General features: G+C 38.9%; 1 protein-coding gene across 2 annotated transcripts; it reads left to right on the forward strand.

The window, feature by feature from the left end:
* The first annotated feature begins 1,908 nt into the window (after positions 1 to 1,908).
* DIPK1A (divergent protein kinase domain 1A) lies at positions 1,909 to 21,139 on the forward strand. Of its 2 annotated transcripts, none has more exons than XM_030033618.2 (5): positions 1,909 to 2,239; positions 16,707 to 16,841; positions 17,133 to 17,240; positions 17,946 to 18,122; positions 19,481 to 21,139. In XM_030033618.2, exons 1-5 carry the CDS (start codon positions 2,186 to 2,188, stop codon positions 20,291 to 20,293), a joined length of 1,287 nt encoding a protein of 428 aa, XP_029889478.1. In that variant the 5' UTR covers positions 1,909 to 2,185; the 3' UTR covers positions 20,294 to 21,139. The 2 variants fall into 2 exon arrangements, with proteins under 2 accessions (XP_029889478.1, XP_029889479.1); XM_030033619.2 differs by lacking the exon at positions 1,909 to 2,239 and adding an exon at positions 15,889 to 16,199.
* The last annotated feature ends 1,168 nt before the right edge of the window (positions 21,140 to 22,307 follow it).

Raw genomic sequence — 22,307 nt, forward strand, 5'->3', positions numbered from 1 at the left:
GGCATTAAGACATATGAAAGTTTTAGCATTGGCATACAAAAATGGATAATGTGTGAACTGCAGAATGGAAAGGCATGTGTGAATGGAAAGGCTGTACAGTAAATAATACATCAGTATGATTTATGTTTTACCTCTGTTGCTTTTCTGCATCTGCCTCCCAGTCTTTAGAATATTCCTTTGGTTTTGCACACCCACTGAATGCCAAGTCAGTGCATGTTACACCTTTTCTGTTACTGTTCTGTCTTACATGGCCTAGCTTTTCATGGGAGTTGCCTCTACTGAGGCTTAACTGGGAATTCTGTGTTTAACAGGTAGCTGAAAAGAGCTGAAATGGCCTTACTTTTTAGCATTTATCAGAGCCTGGGCACAAAAACTACTTGAAGAAGAACTAAACATTTCAGTGCTGGAATAAAGCACCTGATCTCACAGATGACAAAGATCTCATGTACTAAGTGAAAAATATATCCCCTAATGAACATATGCCAGGAACTGTTTCGATGCAGACATAACAGGAATGAAACATTTAGATCCTTGCCAGCCATGTGGGAGACCCACATTTCACAGTTATTTCCAGTCTGTTATTCCAAGGGTTGGCATAGAGCACTGGATGAAGTAATGGCTTGAGATTATTCAGCAAAACGTTTAAATGTTTGCTCTGGGGTCTCCTCTTCTGTTGCCTTTCTGTTGCGTGCCCGTAATCTAGCTAAACTTGTGCAAACCACTGAACTGTAGAGGGAGGTGATGCAGAAAGCGCAGCCATCTGGGCCTGCCTGAATAGGAAGAGAAGAAAACACCCTTACTGCGAGAGTCGTTGGCTGTTATTAAAGCCAGGATTGCTTTTACAGGAGTGCCAAATCTTACTAATTAATTTTCAGATTTATACTTCAGAGTGACTCTGGCAGTGATTATATTATTCAAAAAGCGGTCGCAGACTGTTCTTGAATCTTAAAGCACAAGTCTCTTCAAATTCTGCAGAGTTTTAATACTTTGTGAGCTCCTAACATTTGGTTTCCAGATACACATCTTTCCTTAAGAGTAAGCCCTGCCAGAAGAAGGTAACTTGTTCTTACAGCAGTATTTTTGTGACCCATGTTTTCAACAAAGCAGCCTTCCTTGTTAAGCGTACTGAATACCAAAAGCCGTAACACGCTACGTTCATCTCCTCATTATTTTTATCCGCACACTGTGGCATCATCTTTTTGCCCAAAGTCTCATAGACAAAAAGCATCTGAACAGGAGACTCCCAGCTTCTGACTTTGACTCTGCTGAACACATTGTGTTAAAAGAAGTCACATAAACACAAGAAGGCTGAACAAAAATAAAACTTTTTGTAAGAAAGGGCAATTTTACTTGAAGTTAACAGTGTTCCCACTGATTTCAATTGGACTGGAACTTCTCACAGTGTGCGAAGCGTTGAGAGATCCTCTGGTGAAGGAGCAATCAAGAATTTTTTCCCTGCTTTATGAGACTGATGCCCCCCATCTGTGTTAATATGGGGGCAGGCAAATGCTCCCTCCTTATTTTGGAGGAAATACTCTTTTTCTTAGACTGTAACAGGCCCGCAGCTGTTTTTAATACCCTGTCCAGTAAACGACAGGAGCCTGTTCGCAATCAATGAGACACGTTATTTATTAACTGACTTCTTCATAATTGTCCCCAGACAGGGCCCGAGCACTTTCTGGCAGACATGAGCGCGGAGGGGAACTCGGGGGTGGCTCTCGGCTCGACGAGCCCCACTCCTGCCCCTCACAGCCCGGGAGCGGGAAAACGCACGGTGACGGCCCCACCGGCTCGACGCGGCTGAGGGGCGAGGGGGCGGGGCCAGGGGAGGCCACGCCCCGCCGTGCCCGGCGGGCCGTGGCCTCCCCGGCCCCCGCCCCCTCGCCCCTCAGCCCCGCCCCGCTCCCTCACAGCTGCTGCCGTCCTTCCCTTTAAGCTGAGGGTGGCGGTGGGAGCGAGTTTCTGCGTCAGCAGGGGCGGCAGCTGCCCGCCCTTTTTGCCCGCTGACAGCTGCTGTCGTTCGGCGGCCGCCGGTGCCGGAGGGAGGGCGGCCGCCGCGCTCGCTGCCTCTTCCCTCGCCGCCGCGCGTGTGCCGAGCCGGCGGCGCGGCTGCAGCGGCAGGCGGGGAAGCGCTGCTCACCGCTCCGCCTCCGATCGCCGCCCGCTGCGGGGATGTGTGATTGCCATGGCGAGGCGGCTCTTCCCGGGGGCCTGGCTCAGGAAACCCCACTACGTGCAGGTAGGCCGGCAGCGGGCCGTCCCCCGCGGCGGCCGGGTCGGGCCGGCGCCAGCACCCTTCCTTCCCCGCTCCCCCCCTCGCGAAGTTACCTCAGGAGCGGGCGCCCCCCGTAGGGCTCGCCGCTTCCCCCGGCACGGCGCGGGCGCGGCCGTCGTTCCCTCCCGCCGGCGCCTGGCGGCGGACGGGGCTCGGCTGCGCGGCGCTGGTGCTCGGCGACTCGGCCGGCGGGAGGTTGCGGCGCCGGGGCTGAGGCGCTAGCCGCGGCCGGCGGGCCCCTTGGCGGCGGGTCTCGGGGCACGGGAGCAGGTGGCGGGCGGTCTCGGGGGCCGCGGTGCCTGTTGCCGCCTCTCCCGCCGGTCGGATCGGGCCTCTCTTGCCGTCTCCGGGGTGCAGCGAGCTCCGCGGAGCGCCCTCCCCGAGGGGCCCGCGCTGCTCGGCGGCACGACCTGTTACGCGGCAGCCTGCCCGCCGGCTCCCTCGGCCCCTTCGGACTCACGAGAGATTTTCAGTTGGGCAGGTACACCTGCGGCATTGGCAGGGCCCGGAGGAAGCCTTATGCTTATCTCCACATATCTCTCCTTTACACCTATCGCCGGTGCTGTGGACATTCATCCCATCAGAGGATGGACTATAGCTTGCAGACCTATTTTTTTTTTTCACGTGTCCTAAAAGAATTAATGTCGGGCACTTTTCTTTTGCTGTCCAGTAGTTAGTTGCTCCATGCGTTTGTGTATGCGTTCATAGACACACTTCTGTGTTTACATATACAGGTACACGTTTGTATTACTTGAGCTACCGGTGTAAGGATGTTTTGGTTGAAAGTACTGTAGCTATCATGTAGCGGGAATTTCTGTGAAATGTTAGTCAGTTGTGACCTTGTGTTACTTTGAGGCTTATTCTCTAGGATTCCTTTTTATCTGTTGCGTTATCTTTTAATTAAATTGTAACTAAAATGAGCATTTTTTTAGTTGGGGGGGTAAATACAACATTTACTTTTCTTACATGTTCATCATCTGTTGATACCTTATGAAATGCTTTATGATCATCGGATTAAAAAATATAAACATCCTGATGCGTTTTTAAGTCTGGAATATTTTAATTCCTCCTAGTCTGGAACCTCTTCAATCTTATTCTCATTTTGGAAGTACCTGAAATGGGATGTAACATTTAAGGAGAAGTGTACAGATACAGCTGTAATCTTACCCTCTTTAGTATTTGCTTTATGATATGTATCTGCAAATCAGGGTCAGTATCACTTGGTTTTTAGACCAGAAAAGATTACTCTTGATCTATTTACTTAAGTAGACACTTGTACAGCATTTGGATTCCCATAGGAGAAAGCCTCTGATACAAATAAAATTGAATTCATGATCTATATGCTACCTTTCAAATTAGGATTCTCCAAATTGATTGCCTCCTTTGCCTTGATGATAAGTCTCTCTGATCATTATATGGTGATGTCTGATAACATTGTTTTCCATTCTTCTCAACATTTACTTTAAGGCCTTTCAAGTAAAATATGTTATTTTAAAATCTGCTGAGAAACAGGAAGAGCGCAAAAGCTTTTATTAGAACAGCCAAAATAGTTAAATATATCTTTCTATTGCAGATTAAAAAAAAAAATTCTCACTGTGCTTTCTTATACTGGAAGCTGCATTTGAATATTCTACAGATTTGTTTTAGGAGATCTAATAGCGGCTTTGTGAACATTAACTTATTTTTCTGTGTTAAACAGTGAATGTATGTTGATATTTGGTGCATCCATAGAATGGCAGCAAGCTATTGATATATTGGCTTTTCTTGTCACTTTGGGTTACTGTTGGTACATGGCAAATGCAATCATAGTTTAACTATACTAATTGCAACTGCTTTATTGAGATTTGTCTCCAAAGAAGCCAATGCTCTCTAAGTAAATGCTAGACTGTAACTCACTGAGATGTAGCTACGAGCAGGATGGAAAGATTTGTGTAGTACTGCTATGCAATATTTCAAGTAGCATACCAGGGAAGATGGTTGTACAATGGGTGGTATTGCTGAGTGACTTCCAAATTTTGTTGGCTGGTGTTGCAGACTTTTTGAAAACTGTTGTGAAGTGAGTTGACAGAACATCACTTTCTGTGAGTCAGAACTTAATACCTGCTCTAGCTTTTCTGCTGTAATAGGTTTGCAACTGATACTCTATGACAAATGTTTTATTGTTGTTACTAATTTACATGTTCTTTATCTTTTATGCAGAATGTTAGATCCATAGGTGATCACTTCATGATCTTTCTAGCTAAGAAGGATGTACTGCCAAGTGTCAGCTCATGTAAAAGGAGCAGGGCTAACTCTTAGATATACCTCAGCCCAAAACCTAGTGGTTAGGGTCCCACAGAGGCAATGTTAAAGTTTTGTCACAAAGCAGTAACTCTGAAATACAAAATTTTCCTATTGCTTAGACTGCAAATCATGTAATTGTAAAACAAATAAACAAACAAAAAAACCTCAAACCTGACAAACTTTAAAATACTACTAAATACCACCAAAATAAGAAATATAATTGTATTTATAGGATCTTGCAGTTGGATTAATACTGTTGGGATTTTATGTTTTGCAAGGAGAGGTTAGTGTCCCAAATTTGGGAGAGACTGAGCCAACTTTACAGACTCTTTAGAGATGTCCTGTGGACTTCAGTAATGTACAAGAGACTGTCTTTGAAGGGCCAAAGAATAAACAAGTTTTAAAGCCCTACATAACAGAAATTTCCTATATCATCTCTTTCTTCTAAGATTTTAATTTTTTTGTTGTTTGGTTTTGTTTTTGTTTAACCTTTTAAGGAGAAATGTCCTGTTTTCCATCTTGGTCATTATTCTATTTTATTTCAAAAGATATCTCCAACTCTGTTTGCTCAGTTTGATTACTGAGGATACAAATAATTCGAGACACTAGCATAATCTTAAGCATGCACTGTCTGCTCTTAAAGATCTGAATGTGTCCAGTACATGGCATTCAAGGCGGTGTGGGCTAATAGTCTCAGACATCATGTCAGCCTACCTGAAATGCATCCTATGATCCATAAAGCAACCTGAACAGAGAACAAAACAGGATTTCTAACATGATCGACCTACAACTTTCTTTTAATCTGTTCTTTCCTATTGCTAGTATGTAAAACAAATGGAGTGACCAACTCAGATTTGGAGATTAGTGTGCTATGGTTATGTGGAATACTTTACAGAATTAAGCTCTCTGTACTATTAAAAAAAGAAACGCTTTCATACTCTTTAACAATAAACATGTTTTAAATAAAAAAGTACACTTACCGAAAAACTGGCAAGTTATGTTACATTTTGATCCGCTACTCTCCATGTGCTTTGGAGTGCATCCAGGCTTGAGTTTTGCCAGAAGTGGTTTTCCAGTTCTCTTCCAAGGGATGAATATCTAATTATTATTCAACGCACATGACTTTGTAGAATATACAAGTGATGGAAGAAGTCAACTCTGTAATATCCTTTTAAGCATTACAAGTGCTTTCCTTCATTCTTGCATTCCCTGTCTCATATTTAAAAGTCTTGATGGAAGAGTAGAGCAGAGAAGAGAAATTGTTTTTCCTGGTTTTGAACACTTTCTTCCTTTTTTGATAATTTTGGAACTCTCAATCCTTCTGTTGCCCTGAGTATGTTGTTATTAAAAGTTTCCTAGCAGTTTGTCATGATTCCAAATGAAGTCTGTCTATATGTATTGCTTCCTGATTTCTGTCTGGGACTTCTTGCTCGGAAATGTTCAAATGGTCTGCGTAGCATATGTGCGGTAAGTCCACTGTATTCAGGGTGCATTAGCACACATGTGACCTAACCAGGCTCAGTAAATCCATCTCCCTGCTGCATTAGTACAGCACGTGCACATCAGTTCTGACATTTCTAGATGAAGTGGGCTAAGTGTGTCTACACTCACAAGACCGATTCTGGGGAGGAAATGGAAATTTGATAGGGGGAATGTATGGGAAGAATGTATGGTTCAGCCTTTTGCTGAACATAAGGAAGTCCTTATTCAAAAAGTAATTCCCTTTGAATCAAAGAGAGTGGAACCTTGTGGTCTTCTGTAAACAGATGTATGCTCTTGTCCATGCTCTGAACTGGCAGGACTTAAGTCTTTCGCAAGTCAAAAGCTACGTGACTGGATTGGCACAGTGCTGAGACCAAAATAAATCTAGCTTCTCCGGAACTTCCTGCCAAGTATATGATGTAGTCAGATGGCATTTGGAGAGGATTTTCTGCCCAAACACATTCTCTTTCTGCCTGAGAAGGAGGACAAATTTAGATAAACCCATATATACAGTATTCTCTCCTGTACTATGAATATGGTCAATACTCTGCAGTGATCCTGAGGCCTGCAGACCACTGCTGGTCTCTGATATTGTACTAAATGGTACGCATTTAATACAAAATTGCATTAAATAGCACTTCGGTTTAAAGTTTAGTATTGTAAAGGTTGATGGAAGGGGTCAGCAAGAAACTTTGAGGAATTGAGAAGGTTTGTTGTCCCAGAAACTTTGGTTCTCAAGCAGTTTTTACACATGAAACAGCTTTGCCTAAAATTGTCAGATTTATTTCTATTTATCTTTTTCAGATTTTACCAGTACTTTTATGTGCTATATTATTAACGTTCTACAATATTAGGGTTACTAGAAATAGGTAAAAAAAACCAAAACAACAAAACCTGTCTCTAAAGTAAATAACTGTATCTTATCTTTCAAATAGATGAAAGAATCATTAGCACTTATTTGCTATGGTTCCTGATTCATAGGAGCTTCCTCTTAGGTATGTGTGGCAAAGTACTGAAGGAAGTTAATTTATTAGAGTTTTCAGACAGAAAACAGAAGACATTTTGTAGAGAAGAGTCTTGTGACAGGCTTTAGGAAGACCGTTGTCAGAATTGTCTGCAGAAATGAGGGTGTGATAAAATCATTTTTAGTTCTCCCTGTAGGTGTTCTGCAATATTTTAGTAAGGACTGGGTAATTAAATAGTAATGAAAGGTTCATGTTTAAAAACAAAAATCAAATTAAAAAAAGCAAATACTTTTTTCCTGTCTTTCCTATTCTAACTCTGCCCCAAGCATCCTGTTGTCTGCAGACTTATTTTCCAGACTGACTGCAGCTGTGGAACAGTAATCCTTCCTATATTTGCATTTAGTATCTGTAAATGACATTTGTGTCCTTCTTATGGTTGCTTGTTCATAATAATCTGCAACCTGTGGTTTTTTTGTTTTGTTTTTTTTTTTTAAAGTTTTATGAGCTTCTGTCTCACACAGATGTTGCTTGAATCGCTGAAAACTGCCTGCCGTTGTTTGGTATCCTTTCTTGTTTGTGGGTAGAATGTCACATAATAAAATAAGTTCTCATGTTACTTTGAATCTCTGGAAGTGTGTGTGATGGAGTTAGAGATCCAGGTTTTGCTTCTGTGAGCTAGAAAGCCCTGGAAGACATGCTGGTAAGTTGAAGTAAACATACCCAGAAACTCTGTACTGATGCAATTTTTGTCACGGATTGTTTTTACACATGGTGTTGGGTATCAAAGTGGAATGTATTTCAAATTGTGATAGTATCTGGCAAATCATATTTCTCTTTGGAGAAATAAAACTAAAAATTGCATTTAAGAGAAAGTACTTAAAGCTGCCAGAAGGCTTGGTGCTTATCAGAAGAAAGGAGGTATCTTGATATAGCTTCTGCCTTGATTTGATTACTTTGTTTTGGGGCAATGTCTATTTTATAGCAAAAAAAAAAAAGTATTTCCCCTTATGTTCCTTGTCTTCCAACTTGGATAATAGAACTTAAAGGAAATACTTGGAATACTATGTAGAATGCAATATGGGGTAAACTGGGACTTGGACCACATGAATAGGTCCCTTATACCCTGCCCCAAAGAAGCTAAGTAAATCTAACATTGAACGTTTATCAGCATGATTGTAAGTATTGATGTCCATGCATGTGTTTCTTTGGCACAGAATTTTAGCGTTGCTGAGATGTGAGTTAGGTTCTCTTATATTGCAAGAATAGATATTCTGGATGCAGTTTGTTTCCAGATAGCAGTCTTGAAGAGGAAAAAAGTAGGAAATGCTGTAACTGAATACACTTTGTGTTAACTTGATCCCCTCCCCCCAAGATCTACATAGTTGGTATTGCCCTTGTGTTACAGCCTGCCCTTTTGTGGCTAAAAGGAGAAAGCTGTGAACTTAAATGTTTTAAATTAATTAAATTATGCTGCTTAGATTGGTAACAGTTTTTTAGCTTATTTTTAACTGGTGCTTTTATTTACTTTCTGAAAGAAATAGTACCTAGACTTATCTGAAAAATGGGACTTGCAGAGAAAGTGTTTCCTTCAAGAATGTGCAGGGGGTATGTCAAGATATGAGATGACTTCTGGTAGGAATCAAAAAAGTTAATTTGAAGAAACATAATTAAACTTCATAAATGAAAGACACTTGAAATTTAAAGTACATGAGATGATAGAGAAAGCACCCAGCTTTGTCAATGAATTCTTAAATTATGATGCTTGTACTATAGTGTGGTTTATTAAAAAAAACCCCAAAAACAAAAAAAAACCACAAAAACCCAAACAGAAACCCTCGCAAAAACAAAACCCTAACACATTTCTGGAGAAAGCTTTTATGTGTAGGAATGTCACCTGTCAGCTTTTCCAGCTGCTGTAGGCCAAGTGCTAGATGGAGGATAGGAAACTACCATTCTTTCTTGCTCTATATAGTGTCATCTCAGCAGCTCTAGGCTGAGTAAGGAACATGGGAGGCTGGGTAGGAAAGAAGAGGATTTACCTGAAAATCCAAACAAGATCTTTTTTTTTTTTTTTTTTTTTCCTTTTTTTCTGGCAGCAAATTTGGGTAGAATACCATAAGCTGTTTAAAAACATACATCCTTTTCAGATTGGACACTCAAGAGTTTTGTTGCTCAAGTTCTGTGTGTGTGTGATGGTTGTGTTTGGGGTTTATTTACTTTATGAAATACATGATGAAATGTTGTCTGAGGTTAGGTTCACAACACTACACTGGTGGTATATATTTAGATGGAAAATAGAATTTCTTAACTCTGTGACAGTGTGCATGCAAGAAGTTAAGGATGGTTTGAGTCAGCCTTTGCCAGTGCAGCTATTCTCATTTCAGCCTGGCTCATCTTAATTGTACATAGTCAGTAAGGGGGCTAACAGCTGAGCTCTGTGGAGTTTTGTTGGAGTAGTCCAAGATGCTCCTCTGACCCCATGCTCTGTTAGTTTACTATATATACAGCTAAAGTGGCAGAGTGAGCATGCGCCCATACCTTAGCTACTCCAGCTCATTATCTGCTTGACTGCTGGAAACTTCCAGTGAAAATGTTTTTTTCATGAAGAGGATGATTCTCAAGAGTATGAGACCAAACTGTGCTTGCTTCTACAGAGTCTGCTCTGTGGTGGTAATCTTTGCCAGAGGATTTGCGCAAGGGAGTGGAAGTGGGAATAATGGGCAGCAGTTTGTTCAGTTGACTAGAAGTCAATCCTGACAAAAAGATGAGCAAAAAAACCCTAATGAACATGCCTTCATTGTGTAGTTATCAATAATTGAATATGATCTTATTTTATCAAAATACCATGCTTTAATTACAAATGGCTTTAGCACCTCTCTTCAGATGCTGCTGTATCTCATTGTGCTTGCAAAGGCAAAGAAGGTCATTCTTTCTGTTTGATGCTGTATCTAGTTACAGAAATGTTAGGCCAAAGTAAAAATAGAAGAATGACTCAACTAGTTAGATAATTTCAGGAACTATACTACAGAGCACTCATTGGTATTATTACTATGTTGAAACCAGTAAAAAAAATCAAACTCTACGTTATGAAACCATGAGTTTTTAGGTGGTATAAGAACAAATGAAAATAAGTAAATTATTACAGAAGACATTGAACCTGCATGACTATACTATAGTAGTCCTTACTTGTGAGTGCTAAAACAATTATGTATCATCTGTCCTTCAAACAGCAGAAAATATGAAGGGAGCAAAGAAAAAGCCCATTGTGTTCTCTAGATGGACTGAGAAAAATCTGGTTGTATGCTCAAAACTGATCTAGATTAGGTGATCCCTCAATCCTGAACCTTAAATGTTTTTGATCTACTGGTTTGGTTCAGCTCTCAGTTCAAAACTGTGTTTCAAGAGACCTCTGCTGGAGGGCTGCCTCAGAACTGGTAACCTGCTCTTCCTGGGACAGATCTGCTGGGGAAGAATAGATCTCTCTGGTTTTGTTTTGGTTTATTCTGTGTAGTGTGGGTGTAAGAACTAAACTATGCAAAGAATCCATCTGTCCTCCTTACACCTTTCTTTTGCTTCTGGAAGTGAGAACAGGGAGAGAGGCACTCTCCTAGTGCTTTGCCACACCACCTCTGCTGGCTTCCCAGAGCTGTGAAAGAAGGATGCTTGTGGATGATAAGCACATTTTGTACATGGGCAGTAGTTCAGGACAAGGATTCTGAAGTAGGAAAGTTGTGCTGGAGAAGTTGAAGAAGTGGATGAGGCACTGAGTAGTGATGGAAACTTACTTGAGAATGGAAGACAGTGGAGGAAGCCAGGAACTGAGGGCAGTGTTGCAGGATCAGATGGAAATAGACTGGAAGTAACTGGAAGATAAAGAATAGCAGATAATGTGTGGTTCAAGAGGGGGACACTAAGTCTGGCTGAGCAAACAGTTTGAGATGGGTACTAGAAAGAAAAAAAAAACTAGTAAGTGAACATTGTAAGTGACTAAATACAGAAAATGGTCTGGAAGAAAGAATAGATGAGGCTGAGTGCACCTGGGCTTGAGCTAAGATTTCAGTTCTCTTCTGTAGGGGGTGATGGTGGGGGAAGTATTTCTGAACCCATTGGTAAAGTATCAGTTCTCACTTACTGCTGGTTCCCATGTAGGATGACTTCTACTGCTTTTCATCAGTCTGTTAAAGTAGTGTGGTTTGCAAGAAAGTTTGTGATTATTCATGTTATAAGCATGTAGGTGTGGTATTTTTTTTTTTTTTTTTTTTTTTTTTTTTTTTTAGCTAGGAAATTGCACTGAAAGTCTTGCAATTCTGTCATTTTAGTAGTGTTCTTTCAGTGGGAAAGGCTTATGTATGGTATTTGTTTGTTTTGATGCTACCCAGCCCCTTGCTGTCAGTTTTGTTTTCTTGGCTATTCTGTCCTCCCTACCCCCAGCTTCCTCATACATTTTCTAAGCTGTTTCTAAATGTGCTGTAAACCACACAGCATTATTGTTGGTCTCCTGTTGTACTCCATCCAGTTTGTATCCATATTGTGAATACCATGCTTTAGAGGAAATTACATGTTACTCCAACTAAGGTCTTTGTGGCTCTGAGGAAAATAGCAGAAATTATTCCTGTCTTACAACACTCTCAATGAAATGTCATAAAAGAAGAGCTGGTTGAAGGAACTATCTGGTCAAGATTTATCACCAGAATAAAAGCAGTTGTATCCATCTTTTTTGACTAGGTAGTTTTAAGACCATGTCAAGTGAGTGTGTGTGAAGGAGCGAAGGAATAGGGATGCACAGCTGAGGCATGTGGCAGGACTGCAGCTGCATAGATTGGAATAACCTTTGGGTGTTTTGGAACTGAGCTTTCTTGAATTACTTCTAAGAGGAAAGGTTGTAATACATGCTGGTTGTTTGTCCTATTTTTGTAAGTACTCATAAATTATTGGAGTCTTTCAAGTTAAAAAAGCTGACTTATTTACATCTGCTGTTCTGTGTTGTCCTTCCATTTAAAAGCTAGTTAATATTGTTCATTGCGTTGCCATCTTCTGGAACCCACATCCTCTGTCCCCTCCCAGGTCTCCCTCCATAAGCTTTCCAAGCTTTCAGCTTGTGCCTGAGAGTTCACTCTGAAGTAGTATCAAGTTTTCAATTTTACTTTTCTCAGCTGAACTCTTGATTGTTCACAATAAAACATTTGCTTAGTTTCATGAAAGCTGAAAAAGATTTTGAAATTTTTAAACAGTTGAGGAGGTAGCTGTCCTGGAAACAGAAATCCTCTGCTTAAACATAGATCAGATACAAATTTATTAATTTTTCTGTTTAACACTGGCCCCTTGCTAACCTCAGCCCTGATTTGGAGGGACCAAGGGTATGAGGCATTTCAAGCTCCTGGTTACAGAAAGTTCACTTCTCCTAGGTGTGTCTGTCAGAGACTTCTAGCAGTGAAATAATGATGCACATGATGAGCTTTCAGTCACCTGTGGTTAAGAAAGCTTTTTATTTTGAAGAAAACGTGATCTGCATCAACAACTTGTGATGAAATATTTGATTATTTGGTCTCTAAATTTGCATTGATAATTCCTTGATGGGATTTTTTCTCCGCCCCCCCCCCCATTTTCTTCAAAGCATCTTTATTGGTGGACCATTAATGTAGACTAGCATGACAATCCTATGTTCCTGTACAGTGCTCTCCTACCTTTCCTTCTCTAGTTATGTATAAATAAGAGGGTACTCAAGCACTTCATTTATTAAAGTAGCCCAAATCTTTGAAAGTGTGTTTTTTTTTTTTTTTTTTTTTTAGTAAATGTGGGTTTGGGTGTTTGTATTCTATGTTCCTCTTAACCTATATGTAATATAAATATGTGTAGTTTCATTAAGCTATTAGACATCTACACTACCACGAGCCTTTCAAAATTCTGATAGTAGTTCTTAGACAGCATGAACAAACCCTTTACATTAAATAATAATAAACCCTAATATTTAGACTTATTCATGGATGTTTAAGAATTCTATAAACATGGTTTACTGTGGGTGGGTACGATGATTTGGTTTTTAAACGGCTTTTTGGTATATGAATATGCTATGTATATTACAGAAAGGAATATTCATTTTGCGCTCTCTCTTCAACAATCTAAACTATGAATGGTTAAAAAAAATTGCTTGCAGTATGTGGTGGTCTTTAAACTGGCTTCACTTGCAGCACAGACAGTGGAGGAACAAGGCTTAAAAATAAGGCAAATAGGTTTAAAATGTTAGCAAAATTACTTCAGAATATTTCTACTGGTCTTGCCAAGGTGCGCTATCCTGTGGTTGGGCTGACCCAACTATTTGCAGGCTTGTACTGTGAATCAGGTCAACTCCCTGATTTCATCTGTGGTATAGACTCACAAACAGTTCTTTGGGTGTAATTATGACAAAAATGGGCTTTGGTATAGAGATGCGAAGAAGTGGGGGCAAAGCAATTAGTACCATACTGAACAATTTGTATAGTGAAATTGCAGTCTAAGCAAGTCCAAAGATGTGATTGTTGTGTTTTGGTTCTGCTTTTGAAAATCAGAAAAACTTAGAATATGACACTAATGAGTTTTGATGATAACTACTTGCTTATCACTGAAGTTCCTGTGGCTGTATGACCAGATCATCTTGGGATATTTCAGCTGAAATACAGAAAATTATAGCTTGGTATATTGAAGAAAATAGAAATCACTTTCTTAAATCTCCAGATGCTGGGCTGTAACTACAGTATTTACTCAAAGGCAGAAGAACTGGTATTGAAGAAAGAAGTTTTGAGATGATAAAGTGGACAAGTGTAAATATATATGATCCTATGGAAAGTAAACATCCACTTTCAAGTCAGGCATCTTGTGTTAGACTTCTATACAAGCATGTTACAACTCTCATTTACTTCAATAAGATGTCTGAAGTTTAAGGTTGTTCCTAAATTAACATTAGCGATGCTCCTAATTTTTTACTGAAGCTTTTAAGTCTTGTGCTGAGCAAGGTGAAAAATGTGCAGATTCGAACAAGCTTCAGTAGATCACATAAGGACAACTTTAAAACATTTTTTTTTCTCCTGTAGAAGGAGAGAAATATGAAATTGTGGTTAGAGCAGTCGACTGACTTTTGAGATCTAGATTTAGGTATGAGTCATTACCTGTGAGGCCTTGGGTGGGTTGATCTGCTTCTGCTTGTCCTCAGGAGAAGCGTTCACCCATTTTGTATCTAAATTTATTTTCTTGGAGACTGTGGATGTGTATTTGTTAGCATCTTGGAACCACAAACACTATTTTGATACGGAATTTCATGGTACTTTGTGTTTTGAAGGGATGTAAAGCATCATGAGAAATACTTTTGCCAGAACTGTTTAAAGGCCATATCAGCATGCTCAGGCTTTTTGGTGTAACTTGTTGGGTTAACTTCTTGCATTATTCGGTTTGGGCCTTTTGGTGGTTTTGTTGGGGGGTGGGTGGAGGGTGAGGGGGTGGGGATTAAGATTTCCTTGGACTGAGGCCTTTGACTTTGGCAGCATTGTATCTTAGGATCGTCTGGGCATAAGGGGTGTCTACCCCTTCTTTCAAAATACAGCCAAAAGGCTCTCAGTCTTTCTCATAGAATGAATCACATAGCATTTGGGCCTGTTCTTTTACATTTGAAAGTGTTAAAATACCTTGTGTGCACCTTCCACTTGATTCACAATTACCCATTTATTTTTTTAAATCATTATGTTATAAAATGGAATGGTAATAGGATATAAAATTAAGGGCTGAGCCATATAGCATCATCTTTCCTAGCCGTTTTTCTGTGTTGTTTCTTGCATTCCTGCTTCTTTTTGAGACTTGCTGTTCTTTACGGACCTATATGGGGTCAAGATACACTTCTTTAGCCTTCGGATGAAGCAACAGCCTGTGTGAAAGTATACCCTGAATCACGAGATGAATCACAGTGGTAGAGTTGGAACCGCTCTAGGTTGAGAGTAGGACTCCTATACCTAGGGATTATACTTTTTTGTTAAGGTTTGAAATAGTCAGTTCTTGCAATAGGTGTTAAACCAAGCTACCATTCAACTGATTAGAACTGCTTCTTTGATCTTACTTTCCTTAAAAATAAATAAATTATATATTTAGAAGGGGAAGTGCATCTTTGAAGATCTTCCTATATCTATGGAAGATTATTTGCTTTAGTAACATTATTTTTTTCTAAAATATAAAATACTTAAAAGCTGAAGGCATGTATTCAATTTACTGTGATTTAAGATAATTACTACTGAATCGTAGTAATTTGGAATTAGTTCAGAGCTTTTTTGCCCGTGCAGGTGGAGCCATCTGACATTAGTATGTGTGTGAGAGGTTAATTTGGTATGTATGTATGTGATGGTAAAACTGCTCATCATTACTACCGTTCTTGGAACCTTTTCCAAACATATGGAATGGTTTCTTTATGAGGAACAGTTAAGTTAGGACCTGTCAATCTGGAAAAGAGATGACTTGGCCGGGAGGTGTGCGATAGAGGCTTACAAAATCATAACAGATGTGGAGAGAGTGGACAGAAATTGATAACTTAACTCTTCCAATACATGAACTAGGGGATCTCAAACAAAGCTAACATGAACCAGATTTAAGCAAAATTAAGTCCAGTCCCTGACCTCAGTACAGTGGATGGTAGACCTGTGGAATTAATTGCCAAAGGGTGTTGTGGATGCTAAAAGCTTATGTAGATTTTAAGGGAGCCTGGGTAAGTTCATAAAGGATAAATGGTTTGAGATTTACTAAATGTAGCAAATCACATCTGGCTTAGCAAGTTCTTCTAAAGGAAAATGGGAGCACATTTGGCATATACATTATATGTTCTCATTCTTTGATGGCATCCATTTATAGCTATTGCTGAAGATCAGGATACTAATAGAAATGGATCTCGTACTGACCTGATATAGCTGTTCTCATGCACTTTCCTTATATCCTGTTGCTAAAGCTGATAATGACTTTCTAATTATTTTTTAATCCTGATGTATGAAAATCAAACTGTTAGCACACCAGACTTAGAAGGGGGGAATGATCAAAATGTGCCTCCTCCCTTACAAGGCACTTAGCCCTCCCTCAACTCTTAATTATAAATACTTTTTTCCTCTGTCACTAGTGAAAAATTTAAATGTGGGGCCAAAGAAACAACAGGAAAGTCTTGCATACGGTTATGGGAATGACCACTGAAGGTGAGGCTAGTACAGAGCAATTTTACTTGCATAATTAAATGGTGTCATTTCAAGGAAGGAGTGGGAGACTTCAGCCCATGGAACCTGTCCCTGATACCCACCCTGCTCCTTGTTTATCTATCTTGCATATTTATACATTAACAGAGATTATTTTTTGACCAGATTCCTGGTCTGTTGGATTTGGTTTACCAGGAGTGGAACACAAGTGACTCGTCTCTGAGAAAAATGGAAGTAGTAGAGCTTTGACAGTTTATGATTTTGATCAAATTGGTTCTTGCAGCCTGGCTTGCCCTATGAGGGTCTGTCACCTTTTCTGCTGTTTATTTGTATCTTAATTTTTCTTCCACCTCCCCTGAAGGAAGTGAATGTTCCATGTAATGCAGTCCGCTTATTTTATCAGTGTGGAAGTCAAATTTTTAAAGGTGAAATAGTAAATCATGTTTGTTTCTATCATTCTGACTATAGCTGAATGAATTACAAAGAATATTTTCTCTTTGTGTCCTCTAGGTACGTTTCTCATACATGCGGATGAAGTATCTCTTCATTTCTTGGTTAGTAGTATTTATTGGCAGCTGGGTTATGTATGTTCAGTACTCCACCTACACAGAACTATGCAGAGGACATGACTGTAGGAAAATCATAGTAAGTATATTTACCATAGCTTTCTGAAGTGTTTGTCCTGACTAATTCCACAGCCAATTCAGTCAGTGCCACATGTAAATTAATCAAATTCTGATATTCCATCATGCTGAAGTAAGATTACATCTTCAGTTACAGATAAAACCAGTTATGTTTCTTAACATTGTTTTGGTATAGGGTTATTAAAATTATTTTCTTAAATTTTTCTTTCAAGAGTTGGGTGTTGGGAGAGATACAGTTGTTGCCTCCATTCTTGGGCAATTTGTTAAATATTTTTCTCCCTGTTTGTTTCAGTGTGATAAATACAAGACTGGAGTTATTGATGGGTCAGCATGTAGCAGTCTTTGTGCTAAAGAAACATTGTATTTTGGAAAATGTTTGTCAACAAAGCCCAGTAACCAGGTAAGGCTTTACTCATCCAACCTAGTTTTATTATTTCCCACTGAAATGTCATTGTCTGGAACATCAAGTAGACCTTAGTGTCAGCAAGCTGTATCTGTTTAATACAGATTATTTCAAACTTTTATTTGCTGTGACATGCAGAGCATGTTTTTATATATGTATATAATATACCTATATATGTAGAATATGTAGGTATAATAATATATTATTAATAATATACAATATGCACCAATATGTAATATACCTGTATATATTAATATATATCATTCCTATATGTAGAGGGGTATATTATTATTTTATAGTACATATATTTTAGAAACATATATATATGATATATACTGGATCCTTCCGTGTTTTGGCAGAATAACTATACTTTTGTACAGCGTACTACTTCTCTGCTATCCTGCTTCCCAAATAGAAGCAGCAGCCTCTTCACAACCTATGCAAAGGTGGTAGTAATGCCAATATACTATTTATCAAGCTGTCTTTGTATTTTGACAGTAGTGTCTCCTAAGTACCTGCAGTAGTGTATTGTATTTAAAGTTGCCATTGTTTGAATGTGCTCTGTGCATCGTCTGTACGCAGGACTCTGTTTTCTACTCTGTGTTTCCACCTGACTCTTGAAGTAGTGGTTGGAGTACAGGTGGTCTTTAGATGATGGACTTCTACAGTGTTTTTTACTTTTTTCCCTCTTTTCCTGCATAGATGTATTTAGGAATCTGGGGAAATCTGCAAGGTGTTATAAAATGCCAGATGGAAGAAGCTGCTCAACTTGATTTTGGTACTGACCCAGAACCAAGGAAGGAAATAGTCCTCTTTGATAAACCAACAAGAGGAACCACTGTTGAGAAATTCAAAGAAATGGTATATGGGCTTTTTAAAGTAAGTATATGCTTGCTTATTCTATTTTGACAGAAAGGCTTATTTTCCTGCAGCTGGAGAAAATGCCTTATTGTATGAGCCTTGTTCAAGTGCATGCTAGAAAAATAATCAGCACAAAACCAGTTTTTCCCGGAGATGCTTATCTCGAAGTTTGAAGTAACTAATTATCAGTTTTTTCCCTTATTTTTTAACAGAAGCTGGTATGCATCTTGCATGTCTACTGCTTTCACTTCTATTTGTATAGAAAATATGGTAAAAATATGTTTTTTTTTTTGTTGTTGCTTTTGGGGTTACTGTAACCAAGTACAAAGACTGAAAAACAACTTGAAAACTGTTCTTGCTTGGGAAGAGTTACTATGTTAACTGAGCAGCAGGAATCTCTCTAACTAGAATGACCAGCCATACTTCTCCCAGTTCTTTCTGTGTTACATTAATGGAATACTTATTTCTATTGCCTTAATGCTACCCCAGAATTTTCATAATATAATCACTTTGATGCTGTGTCAATACTGATTTTGGGTTTTCTTTCTTAAAAATCTTTTGCTATTGTCATAGCTCCTAAGTCCCCAGTGATGGAAATAATGCTGTTCTAGCTGAGTGAGCATGTGTGTGTACACACACACACACACGTAACATAATTATGTAAAGCTGGTAACAGTTGTCATGCATTACAGTAGCTTTGTCTCTAAGAATGGGTGAGCAGCAGGTGTTTTCGAGTATTTTTTAGGAGAATTTGGAGAAAGTTTATCTGACCTTCTGTGTGCATTGGTGGTCGTTGAAAATGTAACAATTCTGATACCAGCAATGGCTTCTTTCTCTGTGTTGATACAATGGAGGTGGTTATATCAAATAACAAAATCAAGTATTTCAGTACACTTGTTGTATGGGATTTGTACCCAGTGTGTCTTGGTACTTTTTATAGTTGGCCAAAATGTAGTTGTTGATATTGTAATTTCTCTACACCTGTAAGGTTTAATCAGCTGAAAACTAAACCTGATCTAAACATTTGAATTCTACATACTTTTTCTAAGAGAATTTTTACAAGCTACTTGACACGATTTTTCTAAAGACTGATCTGACCAAGAACAATGTTTGAATTTTAATATTTGCATTTTGAAATGCAAAGAACACTATTACTTTCAGAAGATCATATACTTGGTGCCTTTGTAAACAGAACAAAAAGGAAGCTCTTTGGGCATCTGATAGCAAGTCCTGTAACATCTATAACCAATGAAAACTAGAACATAACATACCCTACCATACTATCCACAGAAGGAGAATAACAGGAGGTAGAATGACAGGTGGATTGGTGGTAGTTAATGAACTAATACTTAATCGTTTTTGTTTGTTGCTTTTAGGCAAAATTGGGTGAACAAGGGAATCTTTCAGAACTGGTTAATCTCATCCTATCTTTTGCTGATGGAAACAAAGATGGTAGAGTGTCTTTGCCAGAGGCGAAATCTGCATGGGCACTTCTGCAGCTAGATGAGTTTCTGTTAATGGTGATCTTGCAGGATAAAGAACATACTCCCAAGCTAATGGGTTTTTGTGGGGATCTCTATGTGACTGAAAGAGTTGAATATACCTCTCTCTATGGAATCAGCCTTCCATGGATTATAGAACTTTTCATTCCCGCTGGCTTCAGAAGAAGCATGGACCAGTGGTTTACTCCATCATGGCCAAGAAAGGCAAAAATAGCTATAGGGCTTTTAGAATTTGTGGAAGATATTTTCCATGGACCTTATGGAAACTTTCTTATGTGTGATACAAGTGCCAAAAACTTGGGATATAATGATAAATATGATTTGAAAATGATGGACATGAGAAAAGTTGTGCCAGAAATGAATTTGAAGGAAATAATTAAAGATCGTCAGTGTGAATCGGATTTGGACTGTATTTATGGTACAGACTGTAGAACTCTATGTGACCAAAGCAAAATGAGATGTACCACAGAAGTAATTCAGCCAAACTTGGCAAAAGCCTGTCAGCTACTTAAAGACTATCTGCTTCGTGGTGCTCCTTCTGATATCCATGAAGAACTAGAAAAACAACTGTACTTGTGTATTGCCCTTAAAGTCACAGCAAGTCAGATGGAAATGGAGCATTCTTTAATACTCAATAACTTAAAAACTTTACTGTGGAAAAAAATTTCCCATACAAATGATTCTTAGCTTCTCCACCAGCAGAAGATAATATTGATGCCTGCCACAGGAGGTGGCCTACCACATTTGATAAAAATGATCTGCAGCATTTTTTAAAGATGTTTCTTTACTCAGATTTCATTAATGGCTCTAACTCTTGCCCTTCAGTCAGTACCTTATGACAGGGCTTCTCAAAGAATGAACATGCCACTGAATGATCAGGCGGAGGCCAGAAGCACTTCTGGTGTTCCAGTGCTGTTACAGAAACAAAAACCCTGCATGCTTGACAGTTCTGTGTACTTTGTCAGATCTTGAACAGGGTGAAAGTATTCACTGTGCTGCCGCATCAACTGATGGAACATCTTGCAACTCTGTGAAAATCATTGCTCACTTGTGAAATACCTGCAAGATTTTTATCCTAAGTAGTTTTATGAAGAACCACCACTACTGCAAATAATGTGTCTGAGTCCAAGCTGCTGTTGTGAATAAACTGAACTGTGAGATTGAAGTTTACTAATACCTTGGCATGGCAGAATTTGCACATTAATAATTTTTAAACTGTGGAAAATTAGAATTTTATTCTAGAACTGACAGGTTGTAATATGAGACCTAAATCAGATTCTGTTTACACCTTGTTACCTCATGCTTACATCTTGAATGTTTAAGTAGTTCAACACTTTTTAATTAAGTCCTTATACAGTGAACCATGTTGGGAGCCAAGAATTTTAGAATATGTTATTTCTTAAAATCATGTATATAGTCTAACAGCAATATCGACATCTGTTTCAAAAACTGTGGATTACTGTACTTCAGTTGAAACCTTTAACCCAAATTAAGCTGTAGCCAATATTGAAAAGTAAAGAGTTTGTGGACTAAGCTATTGTATAAGAACTGAATTACTTTTTAAAAATACTGGTAGTAGATATGTCCTAACAGTTAAAAAAGAAAGCTTGCATAGTGTAGGAATCTACTGTATGGACATGTAAAACAAGTAATAGTTGTGGATAAAGTCTTGACTCTTCACTGTCCCTCCAAATTTAGCTACAGCCTTGTACTTAAATCCTCTTGAACTACTGCAGGAAGTATGTAAGCCAGAGCTAGACCTGAACTGTAGGACAGAAGCTGGATCGTTCAGGATCATGGAATATTGCTTAAATGGGAGCCTGTGAGATCATAACAGCTAGGAATGAGGTGGAACATAAATGAGCTGTAGTGTGTTTCAATTCTTTTTTTCTAGTAGCATCTATGAGTCATTGTTAAGTCTCAAGTCATGAGTAAATAAACACCATCTGATCCTGGCACTCCACATGGCATGACCACTGTACCACCTTTAATCTGTGTCCCTGTTGTGAACATATATAAATGTGAGAAACAATTATGTGGAATTGGATGTCCACAAAACACCTTAATACTGTGCTCAACACTTATCTGTTAATGTTTAATTTACAAATGTTTTAGGAATGAAGTAGTTCAATCCATAATGATTTTAATGGCAGTCATCCATATATTTCTAAATCCTGGCCCCTTAATTAATTTTCACCATTGGTAAGAAGGACAAGCTTTATTTGAATATTTGACATTGGTAATTGCTTTAGGTATCCTGTATCAAATGCATTCCTTGAATGATTAAACCAAAATACAGATTGAGTATGAAGTAATTTCTCCATACCATATCTAATAGTATGCAGCTTGGGTTAAGAGTGTACTGTTCTGTAAACATCAGCTTTTTAGTTTAAGAATTACTATGCTAATGTGAATTATTGTCTCTAACTTGATAATGTCCTCCAACTATGAGCTAGTAAGTAGTTGTAGCTAGCACTGCATTCAGGTATGAAGTGGTCATGATCCTGATGGAAAAATCTGACTGTAATTGTTACTAGGTTTTGGGCAGAGAAGATTATTGAATCCAGAATGATGTTGGGTATTTTAAACAACTGGAAAATAAGTTTCATAGTGCAGTTTGTTGTATAGAACCTTCATTTTTATGACTGTTGCATTAAGTTGGAGTTTTCATTGGAAAAAAAAAACCCCACAGTTTTGTTTA

The sequence above is a fragment of the Aquila chrysaetos genome, chromosome 12 (assembly GCF_900496995.4).
Source record: "Aquila chrysaetos chrysaetos chromosome 12, bAquChr1.4, whole genome shotgun sequence".
In the NCBI taxonomy this organism is placed as follows: Eukaryota; Metazoa; Chordata; class Aves; order Accipitriformes; family Accipitridae; genus Aquila; species Aquila chrysaetos.